At 35.4% G+C, this 14,255-nt stretch overlaps 1 protein-coding gene across 12 annotated transcripts in view; it reads right to left on the bottom strand.

Moving 5' to 3' along the window:
• The window catches only part of CPLANE1 (ciliogenesis and planar polarity effector complex subunit 1), a 147,222-nt gene that overhangs the window by 87,235 nt on the left and 45,732 nt on the right, over positions 1-14,255 (bottom strand). For all 12 annotated transcript variants that reach the window (XM_047861791.1, XM_047861755.1, XM_047861783.1 and 9 more), the window contains 8 exons: positions 13,098-13,237; positions 11,253-11,470; positions 8,653-8,817; positions 3,991-4,129; positions 3,177-3,286; positions 2,859-3,017; positions 2,633-2,741; positions 652-952 (listed from right to left, as the gene is read on the bottom strand). In XM_047861791.1, the coding sequence (XP_047717747.1) occupies positions 652-952; positions 2,633-2,741; positions 2,859-3,017; positions 3,177-3,286; positions 3,991-4,129; positions 8,653-8,817; positions 11,253-11,470; positions 13,098-13,237 (1,341 nt within the window). The remainder of the gene's footprint in view (positions 1-651; positions 953-2,632; positions 2,742-2,858; positions 3,018-3,176; positions 3,287-3,990; positions 4,130-8,652; positions 8,818-11,252; positions 11,471-13,097; positions 13,238-14,255) is intronic.

Below are 14,255 nucleotides of genomic sequence, written 5' to 3'. Positions count from 1 at the left end.
TCCTGTGCTAACACTGAAATCATCTGGTGAAACAAGCACACCATTTCTAATACTATGAGGCATGGTTTAAGCAGATGCTTATATTTGAAGTCGATAAAGTTATTTCATTTAAACAAGATTATGGCTGATTACTTAGTCTTTTAGTCATGGGAAGGATAAACTTAATTGCAGATAATGGAATTATAAAGAAAAAATCTAGCTAGACTAATAGAGGTTTAAATAATAAGAATTTCTCAACAATTTATAGACAAGTTTCAAAGATGAACGTGCAATTTCTTTCCCTGGAATCCCTTAAAAATAATATAGCTAACCCAATAATCTTAAACTATTTAAATCTGAAGATTACTAAAAACAGTAAAAGCCTCCCAGTGAACTCTACAATTTCATCTACTTACCTGATTTTATACTATCAGGTAGCAAAATTATTTCATATCTCAATAATATTTTAAATAAATTTTCAAATATATAGTTTCATTTTACACTCCTAATATTCTTGTGAGTAAAGGAGGGTAGCACTTATCATTCATATTGTTAACACTGCAATCAGTGAGGTTTCTGGGACAAGAAATCAACTCATCTGTTGCGTGAAATGCTGAAAATATTTTTTTCCAAAGGAAGTGAATGCTTACTATTAAGAGATCTCAACTGTACCTTTCAGAGAAATGTATCCTACTTTTTTCTTCAACTGACAATGCTTCAGAGAAGGTATCTGCTGTATCTGCATCACTGTGGACTAGAGAATTCCCCAGTTCTGTGAGTGTGCTCCTGCTCAAACTAGTTCCTAGGGAAAACCTATCAAAACCCAGAACCTCAGCTGGTTTTTCTTCTTCAATTGGTTCCCAGATATTCATTTCAAAAGAACCTATATTTCTTTGCACACGTTTTAGGGCTTTCACTCTCACTTTATGAATAGAATGCATAATAACAGACATCATTTCCTCAGTTTGGGGACCTATAAAGGAAAAAACAAAAAGCCTTATTACAACACATTAAAATGTTTCAACTCAAGACACAAAGGGATCCGGGACACCTGGGTGGCTCAGTCGGTTATGTGTCTCTTAGTTTTGGCTCAGGTCATGATCTCACTGTTCATGAGTTCCATGAGTTCGAGCCTCTCATCCAGCTCTGTGCTGATGGCATGGAACCTGCTTGAGATTCCCCTCCCCTTCTCTCTCTCTGCCCTCCCCCACTCACTCTCTCTGTCTCTCTCTCAAAATAAATTTAAAAACATTTTTAAAAAATTTTAAAAAGACAGAAGGGGACCCAATTCCAGTCCCTCCTGGGAACATGGAATCCAACTAATGACTAAGACTCATTTCCACATTCTTACAGAGCATGCTTTGTATTTGTCAGAAAGCTATGGTGCATATTTTAAGGTAGAATTGCAGAAGTTAGAGAAGGTCCATTAAAGAACAACAAAAGGGGGGCGCCTGGGTGGCGCAGTCGGTTAAGCGTCCGACTTCAGCCAGGTCACGATCTCGCGGTCCGTGAGTTCGAGCCCCGCGTCAGGCTCTGGGCTGATGGCTCAGAGCCTGGAGCCTGTTTCCGATTCTGTGTTTCCCTCTCTCTCTGCCCCTCCCCCGTTCATGCTCTGTCTCTCTCTGTCCCAAAAATAAATAAACGTTGAAAAAAAAATTTAAAAAAAAAAAAAAAAAAGAACAACAAAAGGGACAGAGCCCAGACTCCATAAAAACATGTGCTCTGGAAAACAAAAAATTAAGAAGTAACTTAACTATTTAAAAAATCAGACAGATAATTATAAAAAGAATCAGTACTATTTTTTCATTCCCAAGGGTGGTGAATAAGAGAAAATGAGTACAATTTTAGTCAAAGAAACAAGGACACCTTTTTCACTTCAAATAGTGGGAAATAGGAATGTAAGTTTTTCAAGGCTGCCTACAGAAAAAAGTTTAAACATTATTATACATTAACATATATATAAACTGTATACACTATACATTTTAGAGAGTGTCAAAAAAGTCTTAAGAAAAATATAAACCACAAATATATTAATGCAATAATGTATGATCATAGGACATAACTAGACTTAAATACTAGATTAAGTTATAAAAAAAAGGTAATTTGAATTCTTTAAAAATTTCCACATTATGAATGTAGTTAATGTCACTGAATTATACACTTAAAATATTAAATTTTATATTACGTATGTTTTAACCACAATAAAAAAAATTTTCCACAAGGGCATGTTGAATGTATAGGGTAAAATTAGAAGGAAGAAGAATACTAGTTTTCAACAAAATATCTGCCTTACGCAAAGCACTGTATGCTTATTTTATATATTTTACCTTATTTAACCCTCTTTTAATATACATCCATAAAGTAGGTAATAATACACCCGTTTTACATATAAAGAAACGGAGCTCAGAGAGACTGGGCAACTTGCCTATAGTCACACAGTCATTAACTGACAGAGCCATGTCATGAAGTCATCTTTATCTGGTTCCAAAGCAAAACTGGTGCTTCAGTAATAGAGGAGTGCTTCTTTCTGCCTTCTTACACTATCTTCAAGGAAAGGAGAACTGCATAAAAACATAAGCACTAGAAACTACATGCTTTCCGAGGAATCTTCAGCAATTTATCTACCAGATATCTAAGAAATGACAAATACTACCTTTCACAACACAGTGTCTGAGTCTCTGTTGAAGACAGTGATATTTTTCTCTTAAAGGAACCCTTATGTCCTCAGGGTTGGGAAATGCTTTCACAAAAATTTCTGCTACCTTCAGAAAAATTAAAAAAAGAGTTTCATGAGCAACATCATTTTTAATTAAAATAAAGTAAAAATCCTTTAATGTCTCTGATTTTCATTTAGTTTTTTTCACCTACATTCACATTACCTTTCTGATTGGTGGCAGTTCTCCAATAAGGCTCAAAATTAGATCCTGAACAAGTTCTTCAGTATTAGAAAACCGAGAAAAGGGCAGCATTCTGTGTGCCCACTCCACTGCACTGAGACCGTGCTCAACCATACAAGAATCAAACTCCACTTCGACGTCCTAAATGGGTATTGAGAAATACATTTCCTTTTCACTTTAGATGGATATATCAGGATGAGTTCAAAAGAAAGTTTGTCAGAAAACAATAAAACCTTCTATCAAGCAGTAATTTCCCAAGTAATGTTTGTTCATTTTTCTTATTCTTGTGTAGGTAAATACCTTTTTCCCCTCCACATTTTCTCTTGCTTTCTGATATTGCCTGCAACTATAGGATAACTTATCACGAACATGTAGCATCCAACACAAAGCACAAAGTTCTCTGAAGCAACCTAAACCAGGGGTACAAATATAAAAGATTGGATTAGTATGTATATTAATATTATAACAACTTCACCTCTGCTGGGTATTTTTTTTCCAAAACCAATGTCTTTATTTTGTTGATTATGAAACAAACATATGCTCATTGCCAACACCTTAAATAAAAGTCATGGAAATCCTTTCATAATTTTTATACACATGATTCTAGAGCATTTCATGCATGTCAGTTGCATGAAAATATTGAAAACAGTTTTAGAATAAATAACTTACTCTATTTACTAGAGTAAATAAATTACTCTAGTAGTTTACTTGCTTTAAACTTCATAGTATATTGTAGATAATGTTCGAAGCCAACACACATAGCTCTACTTAATACTGTACAGCTCATTTATTTGGAAAATCATTTGTGATGGGCATTTAAGTTAAAAATTTTTTAATACTAGAAACATACTTTCCATTATTGAACAATGTTTTTATTAAAAGCAATACAAGGACACAAATATATATATAATTATACTATGCACGCTGTTTTGAAACTAGCTCTTCCTTTCACTTAATGTATCCTGGATACATTTCCACGGTGGTTACACACACATATCTTTTCATTGCCAGCATAATATTCCACTGTATAGAAACTTCACCAAATCAACTGCAAATTACATCATTATCAATATTTGGGCCTAATTTCTAAGCAAGCAGTTCATTTTGGACAAACCTATTGCTTTAACAGAAACTTCATCAAGCTTGCTGTCTCCAGCTGCTCCAGGTCGAAAGAATGCTACACCTCCTTTACAATAATTAAGTAATGACTCAGGGAAAGGACTCAATGAAGGAAGGGACCCTTTCATTCGAATCTGAAAGAATGATAGAATATGTTAATTATCAGTCATCTAAATCTATTTTTAAGGAAACTATAAAACAACAAACAAGACAGGTAACATAAACCATAGAGAATGAAAAATACAGCATGGTTCTTATACTGTGTAAGAAAGTATCTCTGAAATGAACTATCCTTTCAGAAACTTGGCTCATATATTTATTTATTCTGAGAGAGAGAGAGAAAAAATGTGCACGGGGAAGGACACACACACACAGAGAGAGAGAGAGAGAGAGAGAGAGAGAGAGAGAGAGAATCCAAAACAGGTTCCGCACTGTCAGCTCACGGCCTGATGGCGGGGATCAGTCTCACAAACCCTGAGATCATGACGTGAGCCAAAATCAAGAGTCGAATACTTAACTGACTGAGCCACCCAGGTGCCCCCCTCACAAATTTAACTCAAGAAATTCACTAAGTTAGAACACAAAAGAGAAAAGAAGGTTGTAGGCAATTTTTTCTGTCACTCAGTTTTGCCTATATAGAACTTGATGCTATTTGTCCTTTCCCCAAAGGCATAATAAAGAAATTTAAGCATCTAACTCTCATTCAAAATAAAACTATGTGCAGTACCTAAAAATAAATATGACAAAAGGTATATCTACCTACATAACTTTTTTTTTTTTTTGAGAGAGAGAGTATGTGTCAGGGGGAAGAGGGGCAGAGGGAGAGAGAAAGAGAATTTTTTTTTTTACTTTATTTATTTATTTACATCCAAGTTAGTTAGTATATAGTGCAACAATGATTTCAGGAGTAGAATCCTTAATGCCCCTTACCCATTTAGCCCAACCCCCCACAACCCCTCCAGTAACCCTCTGTTTGTTCTCCACCTTTAAGAGTCTCTTCTGTTTTGCCCCCCTCCCTGTTTTTATATTATTTTTGCTTCCCTTCCATTATGTTCATCTGTTCTTTGTCTTAAAGACCTCATATGAATGAAGTTATATGATATTTGTCTTTCTCTGACTAATTTCGCTTAGCATAATACCCTTTAGTTCCATCCACGTAGTTGCGAATGGCAAGATTTCATTCTTTTTGATTGCCAAGTAATACTCCATTGTGTATATATACCACATCTTCTTTATCTGTTCATCTGTTGATGGACATTTGCGCTCTTTCCATACTTTGGCTATTGTTGATAGTGCTGCTATAAACATTGGGGTACATGTGTGCCCTCAAAACAGCATACCTGTATCCCTTGAATAAATAACCTAGTAGTGCAATTGCTGGGTCATAGGGTAGTTCTACTTTTAATTTGAGAAAGAGAATCTTAATCAGGCTCCACGCTCAGCATACAGCCCAACGTGGGGCTCTATCCTACAACCCTGGGATCATGATCTGAGCTGAAATCAAGAATCGGAGTCTCAACCAACTGAGCCACCCAGTTGCCCCTACCTACATAACTTTTTCTAAGAAAATGTGAACCTGATCAAGCCTCTGTATCTCAATGAATATAGTTTAATTACCAGTTCACAGGAAATAAAAGGAAAGAGGAACAAGTCAAATGACACTAAATGAATAAACTATCAAACAAATGCAGAATACGGTACAGAACAAATGACCAAGTTTCTCTACAAACCAAGAAAAGAAAAAGAAATTAAAGGAAACTGCTATAGAATAAAAGGAAAGGAATCTAAGGGACATACACCCAAAAATGAAAGGATTAGCGGCAGGCTTGTAATCTATTTTCTCCCTCTTCTATTCATTTCTACAAAGACAGGATCTTGTCAAATCCCCTTGTAAGCATTCTAATGGCAGACTTCTTGTCAAACAATGATATTTACTAGATGTACAGAGCCTAGCTAGGTTGGTTATTATAAATAAATCTATAATGCATGGATTTATGGAGTATGGCTCATTGGAAAATGTCACACAAGTTATATAATTAAAGAGATATAAAAAGGACATGTTCAATAAGTGATATAGTTCTCTTTTGTGTCATGATGTTAAACAGAGGCCAGGTCACATCCTTCCACAGCAAGAAAAATCTTGGGAGCAATGTAAGTCCAGGTTTCACCTGTGTCTTTTAGTTACCTATATTCTGAAATTATTGGTATAAAGTTTGATCCTGGGTTAAGTCTTTTGATTCTTATGTGTCAGACTTGAAAATATAGTCCTTCCTATTATCTCATAATCAAACATGGGTTAACTTCAGTTGGACCTTGATTTCAAAAATCTATAAAAAAGACATTTTCAAAATAATCAGAGTAATTTTATTATGGACCAGGTATTGGAATTAATAAAGAGTTATTGTTCACTTTGGTATAATGGTATGATGGTTTTAAAATATGTCCACAAATTCTTAACAATTCATTCCTTCAAAGGTACAGCCTAACTTCCCTCACCTTGAGGGACCAACTAGTTTCTTTTTTTTATTGTTTTTTTATTTATTTTTGAGACCAACTAGTTTCTTTTTTTTATTGTTTTTTTATTTATTTTTGAGAGAGAGAGAGAGATCACGAGCATGAGCGGGGGAGGGGAAGAGAGAGGGAGACACAGAATGCAAAGTAGGCTCCAGGCTCTGAGTTGTCAGCACAGAGCCTGACGCAGGGCTCGAACCCACGAACTGCGAGATCATGACCTGAGCCAAAATCGGACGCTAAACCAACTGAGCCACCCAGGTGCCCCTAGACCAGCTAGTTTCTAACGAACAGAATACAGAAGTGATTGTATGGGATTTCTGGGATTAAATCATAACGGCATTGTAGCTTCCACCTTGCTGTCTTTTGGATCACTTCCTCAGGGGGACGCCTCTGGCCAACAACCAGCACCAACTTCTTAGCCATGTGCACGAGCCATCTTGTAATCAGATGTCTGGCCCCTATCAATTGTTCAGATTACTGCAGCTCCAGGTCACATTTTAGTATGAACTTCATGAGAAATATGAGTTTTTGCTTCCATGAATAAAGACCTTATAATTTTGGTAGCAACAAGTGTTCCGCCATTCCCACCAATTAGAAAACATTAATTTACTACAACTAAATCTGTAGTTAAATTATATGCCCAATGAAGTCTAAATGAAAAAGGCAGAGAAAACAGCAATACAGGAGAATATAGAAGTATATACACTTATATATTGTACATACTTCTATAAGAATGGATCTCCACATCTTTGGCACCTCTCCCAATATCAATAAATACACAGGCTAACAATAAAACTATCAGATGTATTTTAGGAAGACTGAATTAGGGGGAATTTACAAGTCACTTGTGTGTATAGCTGAGGGGTTGACAAGCTTTAAAGGTAAGCCGCAAGACAAAGAGGGCACTGGACAGTCAGAGTGGCAATGACTATACACCCAAAGGCCCTAGTCTGCAGCCTGTTACTCCTTTGAGGAATGTGTTTAGCTGTGTTGATAATTTTAAGAGAATCTGCACAGTCTTTATGCTAGCTGCATTAATTAAAGCTAGATTAAATGAGATGACTGTTGGGATTTAATACATAAGGTAAAACCTCAATGGAAACCTAATTACAACTTTATTGTAGAAAACTGTTTACTTAAATAATTTTTAAAATGAAGTTTCCTATAACAAATAATCAGGCTCAGCAGACCTTGAAACTATTAAAACCAATCTTTCAATAATACAGGAAAACTCTTTGCCATACTTTAAAAACAACTTTGGGATAACAAGATACAGAATGGGTACAGTTTCATCTTACATTTTTATAGTAGCTGTATGCAAATTTCACAAATCTTTCTCTCTAAAAAAAGTCTAATTTTCAAAAACAACTTGGTAACTTCTCAAAGTCTAAAGTTTCCTACCAAAAATAGTAAATTCTTGTTTTAAACATAATCAAGGGCCAAATTAAAGACATTTAGGGCTAATACTATTTAGTTCCACATTTCACAGAGACAGACAACTGGCCTACAAAGGATGTGCAGCTGGAGAAGGGACATACCAACAAATGTCCCATCTGACTGTTGATCAGGTAAGAACGCAACTACGACCCAGCTGAAGTCAGTGTGGAAAGGGATGATGGCCCCAGAATCACACTGAATTGCACATCTCAGAAGATAGCAAGGGAGAGACTCCAACTGGTGGAGAGTACTGAAAGAAAACACACAGCCAAGAACCAACTCTAACCTCCCAGGGCTTGACCCCACATTAGTCCCCACAGAACACAGTAGATAGTATTTCAGAGCGAAGTCGGGGAAAACCCTGAACTGAGCTTACATCTTCAATGATGGTGGGACAAAGAAAAAAAGTAACTGAAACTACCTACATATAACTACCAGTTATATATAACTTACTATATTTTACTTTGTATTGTCAGACAGGATGGGACTAACAAAGAGACTCAGTTCAGAGTCCTTATCTTTCAGCAGAAAAAATTTAGTCTGGCTAGGTTGCTTATTATAAACAAACCTGAAATCTATTGATTCATAGTATAGGATTCCTTGGGAAAATGTCATGATTATAAATATTTGGAGATATTAATAAATATTAGTATATTTAAATAGTTTAACATAGCATAGCACATAAATGACTAAGACATCTCCACACCTTCTGCATGACTTTTCTTGCCCATCTCAACTGCAAGATGTACCACTGTGCTACCGGAAAAGAACAGCGAGCTGCCCGGAAAAGCAAGAGAACACGCTGAAGGATTCCAGACACCTTTTGGCGATTATCCTTTTCAGCTTTTAAAAGAAGATCATCACCATCTTCCTAAAGAAAATAAAACAATCGATTCTTAATAGATAGTAATATGAAAATTTTAAATGTTACAGTGAAAATAAAAATAGTGCTTCTCAAACTAGAATGTTCCTGGAGATTTATGAAGGATATTTTGAGGGATGGCCTCATAGATTTCAACTATAGCTATTTCTAGTGTCAAATAAATTTCTCTCATCTCAAATAATGTAAAGGGCTAAACTGACCCTAAGTCTAAGTCTTCCCCTACAAGCAGTTAAAGCCCACCACTCCAGACTCCATTGGTAGAATGTTATAAAGAGGACTCCTTTTAAGGAGAATGCCTTTTCCCTTCTATGCCTGGAAAAATCCTTATATTTCAGTGTCGGCCCCTCTGTGAAGCTCTCCTGTTGTGTGTGACTATGGCACTTTGCTCAGACATCCATGACAATTTTCACTAAATTATTCTGTACTGATTCATGTATGTTTCCCACCATACTGAGATCTACTCAAAAGCAAAGACCTTGTCATCTATCTTTGTATTAACATAATGCATAGAATAAAGTCCAGCATGTAGTAGGATCCAACAAACGTTTGCTGAATAAACACTAACAAGCCAGTAGCTAAAAATTAGTTTCTAGAGAATGAGACAGTATCTAAACATTTGCTTCCCCATCATCCTACCACAGTTACTTCTTCACAGTACTCAATTTTTTTTTTAATTTTTTTTCAACGTTTATTTATTTTTGGGACAGAGAGAGACAGAGCATGAACGGGGGAGGGGCAGAGAGAGAGGGAGACACAGAATCGGAAACAGGCTCCAGGCTCCGAGCCATCAGCCTAGAGCCTGACGCGGGGCTCGAACTCACGGACCGCGAGATCGTGACCTAGCTGAAGTCGGACGCTTAACCGACTGCGCCACCCAGGCGCCCCTCACAGTACTCAATTTTTAATGGAGTATCTGCCCTTCCCCTACATAGCCCATGCGATTCAGTGAGAGCTGATACTTTCCCAGCTCTCAGGGGAAGGCCCTAAGGGGCTACAAAATGTACTTTGCATTATCCCTAGCCAAGAGTAACTCCCAGTACCCTTGCCTGGAATGCTGGAGAAGAAATACTTGTACTGTTTTTGTTTTTCCCCTTCTCTCTCCCTCTGGACATGGACAAGGTATCCTTAGAAGGTGCTGACAGCCATTCTGCTCCCACAAAGAGAGATGGACCTAAGTTGAAACTGCCACCTTAGAAAATAAACTAGAGAGAAAGAGCTCAAGTCTGTGGTAGCATAACTGAGTCAAAAGGCTACCCTACTTAACTGGGCTTCTTAATTATACCAGCCAACTTACCAAGTTTTCTATTATACCCAATCCAAAGGGTCCTAATTGATATAGAGTAATACTTAGGAGAAATCCTACCACTGAGGATTATTTTAATAAAAAGAAAATAATAAAATGAATCACTACTAAGGATAGTAACCACTCAAACTAATATCAGCATAGGCTATTCCAAAAATAGCTTAAATGGTATTCCTAATTTCTAAACCAATGTGTTGAAGACTCAGATGTGACAGAAAAGAGAATTATTAAGAAATACAATGGACTATTTATTTCTTCCATGTATAACATATTACATTTGAAATATCAATAAATGAAATCTTTTTAACCTATTGAAATATAACCTTAAATATAACAAATAACAATATAACAAAAAACTCAAAAAGGAAAAGAAAAAACCAGGTAAGAGATAGAGGCTGCTAATACTAAAACAGTAAGCAGTAAAGAAACAATACCAGAATCACTTAAAAATATCAAACATTAAAATAATTTGCATTCATACTTTAAATCTTAAAGCCAGCTAATTATAATGTTGTGACTTTTAGTGAGAGCAGAGAAAAAGTTCCTGAGAGGAACACTGTCTTGCTGTTTATATGACAGAACTATCAATTGAATAGTGCAGGAGAAAAAAATGACCTATCAAATTAAAAAAAAAAAAAAAATCAAAAGAAGTCTTTCAAAAGAATCAAAGACAATGAGGTAAATAGAAGACCAAAATAATGTAGGTCTTCTAAAATCTGACATTTTTTATTTATTACCCTAAACAAACATCTATTTTTTTAAAACCTGCATATAGAGAATCCTCTCTTGATTTTGTTTTATTATTGCAATAATTTTAATATTTATTGAATGTGTACTATGTGTCCTAGGCCCTAAGGTAAAAGCTTTTACAGAATATCTCATTTAATCCTAACAATAATATTATTACAGGTACTATCATCATCTGCATTTTACAGATAAGGAAACTTAAACAGTTTAGTACATTGCTTAAGATTATACAATTAATAAACAGCAAGCTAGGATCTGGAAGTTTGTCTTCAGAGCTTGCATTCCTAACTTGATAATTATTATCAAGTTGTCTATTGTAAAATTTGGATAAAATCAACTTTAAATCAATTAAAAGGTTAAGAAATAAGCTTACTTCACTAAGAATAGCTGGCTGAGGACAATATAATGGAGGAGCCGGGAGATACAAGCCGACCGGGACTAAGCCCCACAGTCTCTTACTGAAGTCCTTGGCAGAGTTTAGCAGAAGTTGAAACGTCTCTGAAAGAATATCTGCATCAGCCATAACTGCTGCTTTCAGTACTTCCTGCACTGAACCAAAGAGGAGATTTGCATCTTCTTCTTCAATGGGATCTACCAAATACAAAATTAAGTAAAATAGTTAAAATTTATATTATGCTGATCCTATTTTGTAGTATAAAATTTCGTATCTGAAAAAAATTATCATCAAAAATGAACATAATGGTTGACATGCAAAACATCTCAACTTCTACACAGAAATTTAATAACTATTCTGTTACTTTAAGATTATAGAGGGGGGGCAGGGGTGCCTGGATGGCTCAGTCAGTTGAGTATCTGCTCAGGTATTCAGCTCAGGTCATGATCTCATGGTTTGTGGGTTCGAGCCCTGTATCGGGCTCTGTGCTGACAGCTCGGAGCCTGCTTCTGATTCTGTGTCTCCCTCTCTCTGTACCTCCCCAACTTGTGCTCTGTCTCTCTGTCTCTCTGTCTCTCTCTCTCAAAAATAATATCAAAAAAAATTAAAAAAAAAAAAAAGATTATAGAGGGGGGCAGTGCCTGGATGGCTCAGTAGGTTAAGCACTGGACTCCTGATTTGGGCTCAGGTCATGATCTCATGGTTTATGAGCGCCAGCCCTGCATCAGGCTCCGTGTTGGGTGTGGAGTCTACTTAAGATTCTCTTTCTCTCTGCCTCTCCTGTGTATGCTCGCTCTATCAAATAAACAAAAATTAAAAATTTTTAAAATATCAGAGCATAAGACCTTTGCAAAATTATACAAGATATTATAATAACAACAACTATGTAACAAAAATATACTTGGAACATAGTCCTGAGTTAAAAAATAATAAATGAAAAAATACTGATGGGGAAAGACGTATCAAGAAAGACACCAAAATAAAATACAACATTATGTGAATGCAGCTAGTGGGAGAGTAATTTTTTTTCTTAACAGTCCACCATAGTACTTTTTTAACTGATTGAGCCACCCAGGTGTCCCTTTTAGTCTTTTTTTTTCAAAACCAACTTTCATGTAGTTACATTTTCTCTCCACTTATTTTCAAAAATATTGGCAGGTAATTATCAAAGTTTTCAGGTATTATGCATTCTTTCTGGAAAGAGAAGTTACAATTAGTAAGTTCTAAGAATCTAGAGTTAGAAGCCTCTCTGCTTAATGGAGACAAGAACTAATAAAACCAAAGGGTCCTACAGTAGTCAGCACATACAACTTTAAGTACCCAACTTCATTACTTTTCATCTAAATGTCTCCAGCTATAAAACAAATTTTACAGGGCTCCTGAGTAAATCTATGTAATATATGTGATATTACATTATTTTTAATTTTGTAATACTACTATAAAATTTTCAAATTAAAAACAAAACCAACTCTGTGATTTATGCACTAGGCAAGAGTTGAACTAAATACTTTTAAGTACCCTCCTGTTTATGAGATTCTACGACTCTATGACTGCAAAAGAAAATAATCCAAATATAGCAAAATACAACTAGTCAAAAAATATGTATGAAAAATCAGAGTATCATTCAGTTACTGATCATTGTTTTTTGAGCTGGCATAAATTTTAGAAGCTCCCATGATTAAGAATAAATAGCATACTTTTATATTTGATAAGCTTACTTCAAAGTGTTAATATATTTATGGATATTAATGAGCTTTTTAAAATATCAGAAGTTTTATATCAATTAAGCTGATATATATGTCAGACTATATGTAGGTAACACACCTGTAAATTGTTTGTATTTTGAGCCCATTTCATTTTTTGTTTCCAAAGAGGCTGGCCGACCTAAAAAACACTGCAGTTTTTCCCGGAAAATCTGTGCTGGAGTCATATTTATTGGCAAATTCAGACCCTTTTTCTTGGACCTGAAATCACATCAAATTAAGGAAAATGAATCCAAATTCTGAAAAAAGGAAATATTAACACATTAAGAGCTAAACATGAAATGTTAAGGAACAGTGAAATTTACTTTTATTCATCCTCTAGTTTAAAAAGTAATACTTGGGGGAAAATAATTGGGGAAATATTACATTAAGGAGATTTTTAAGGGTCTCCAGGATTATGATACCAATATACCTTCCCATCATTATTTCCCATTGCTGCCCTCCATACTACTCGATCCAAATTGAACCAAACTTGTCTTTGCCATATGCCTTTGCTCATGTTTGGAATGTTATCTCTCTCCACAGCTACTCAATTTGTTGAGATATTGTCTTTCCTTCAATGCCCATCTAAATGTTATCTCCATTTCCTTGTCTTTGCCATATGCCTTTGCTCATGTTTGGAATGTTATCTCTCTCCACAGCTACTCAATTTGTTGAGATATTGTCTTTCCTCCAATGCCCATCTAAATGTTATCTCCATTGCCCGTTTGATATTATTGCTCTCTCCACTGCACCACTGGCACTTTTCTTACCATATTATCTAAATTATAATAATGTTTTGTGCTCGCTTTGGCAGCACATACACTAAATTATAATAATGTTTTGCCTTAATTTCTCTACTAAACTATAAATGCCTTAAACATGGAGTCTATGTACCATTTAATTTTATATCCATTAAACTACCTGGCACAGAGCTTAGTACAGAGGACTTACTTAAGAAATACACATATGTTGAATTATTGAACTGAAAAATATCAAAGATATAGTAGTACTATAATAGAAAAGTTAAAATATAGAGATTAGATTTATTAGCTTAAAATTCAAACCCTACTTAAAATAGGCAAACTCTCCCATTGACTATAAGCACTTTGAGGACATTACTAACAAATGTGCTAAATAAAAAGGTTGTTGTTTTTTTTTTAAATAAAAGATTTAACACAAAAGAGCTGCTGAGCTGTCCAACACAGTAGCCCCTAACTGCATTTAGCTATTTAAATTT

This window comes from Prionailurus viverrinus, chromosome A1 (assembly GCF_022837055.1).
Source record: "Prionailurus viverrinus isolate Anna chromosome A1, UM_Priviv_1.0, whole genome shotgun sequence".
Lineage (NCBI taxonomy): Eukaryota > Metazoa > Chordata > Mammalia > Carnivora > Felidae > Prionailurus > Prionailurus viverrinus.
This window is presented reverse-complemented; position numbering and strand designations above follow the sequence as displayed.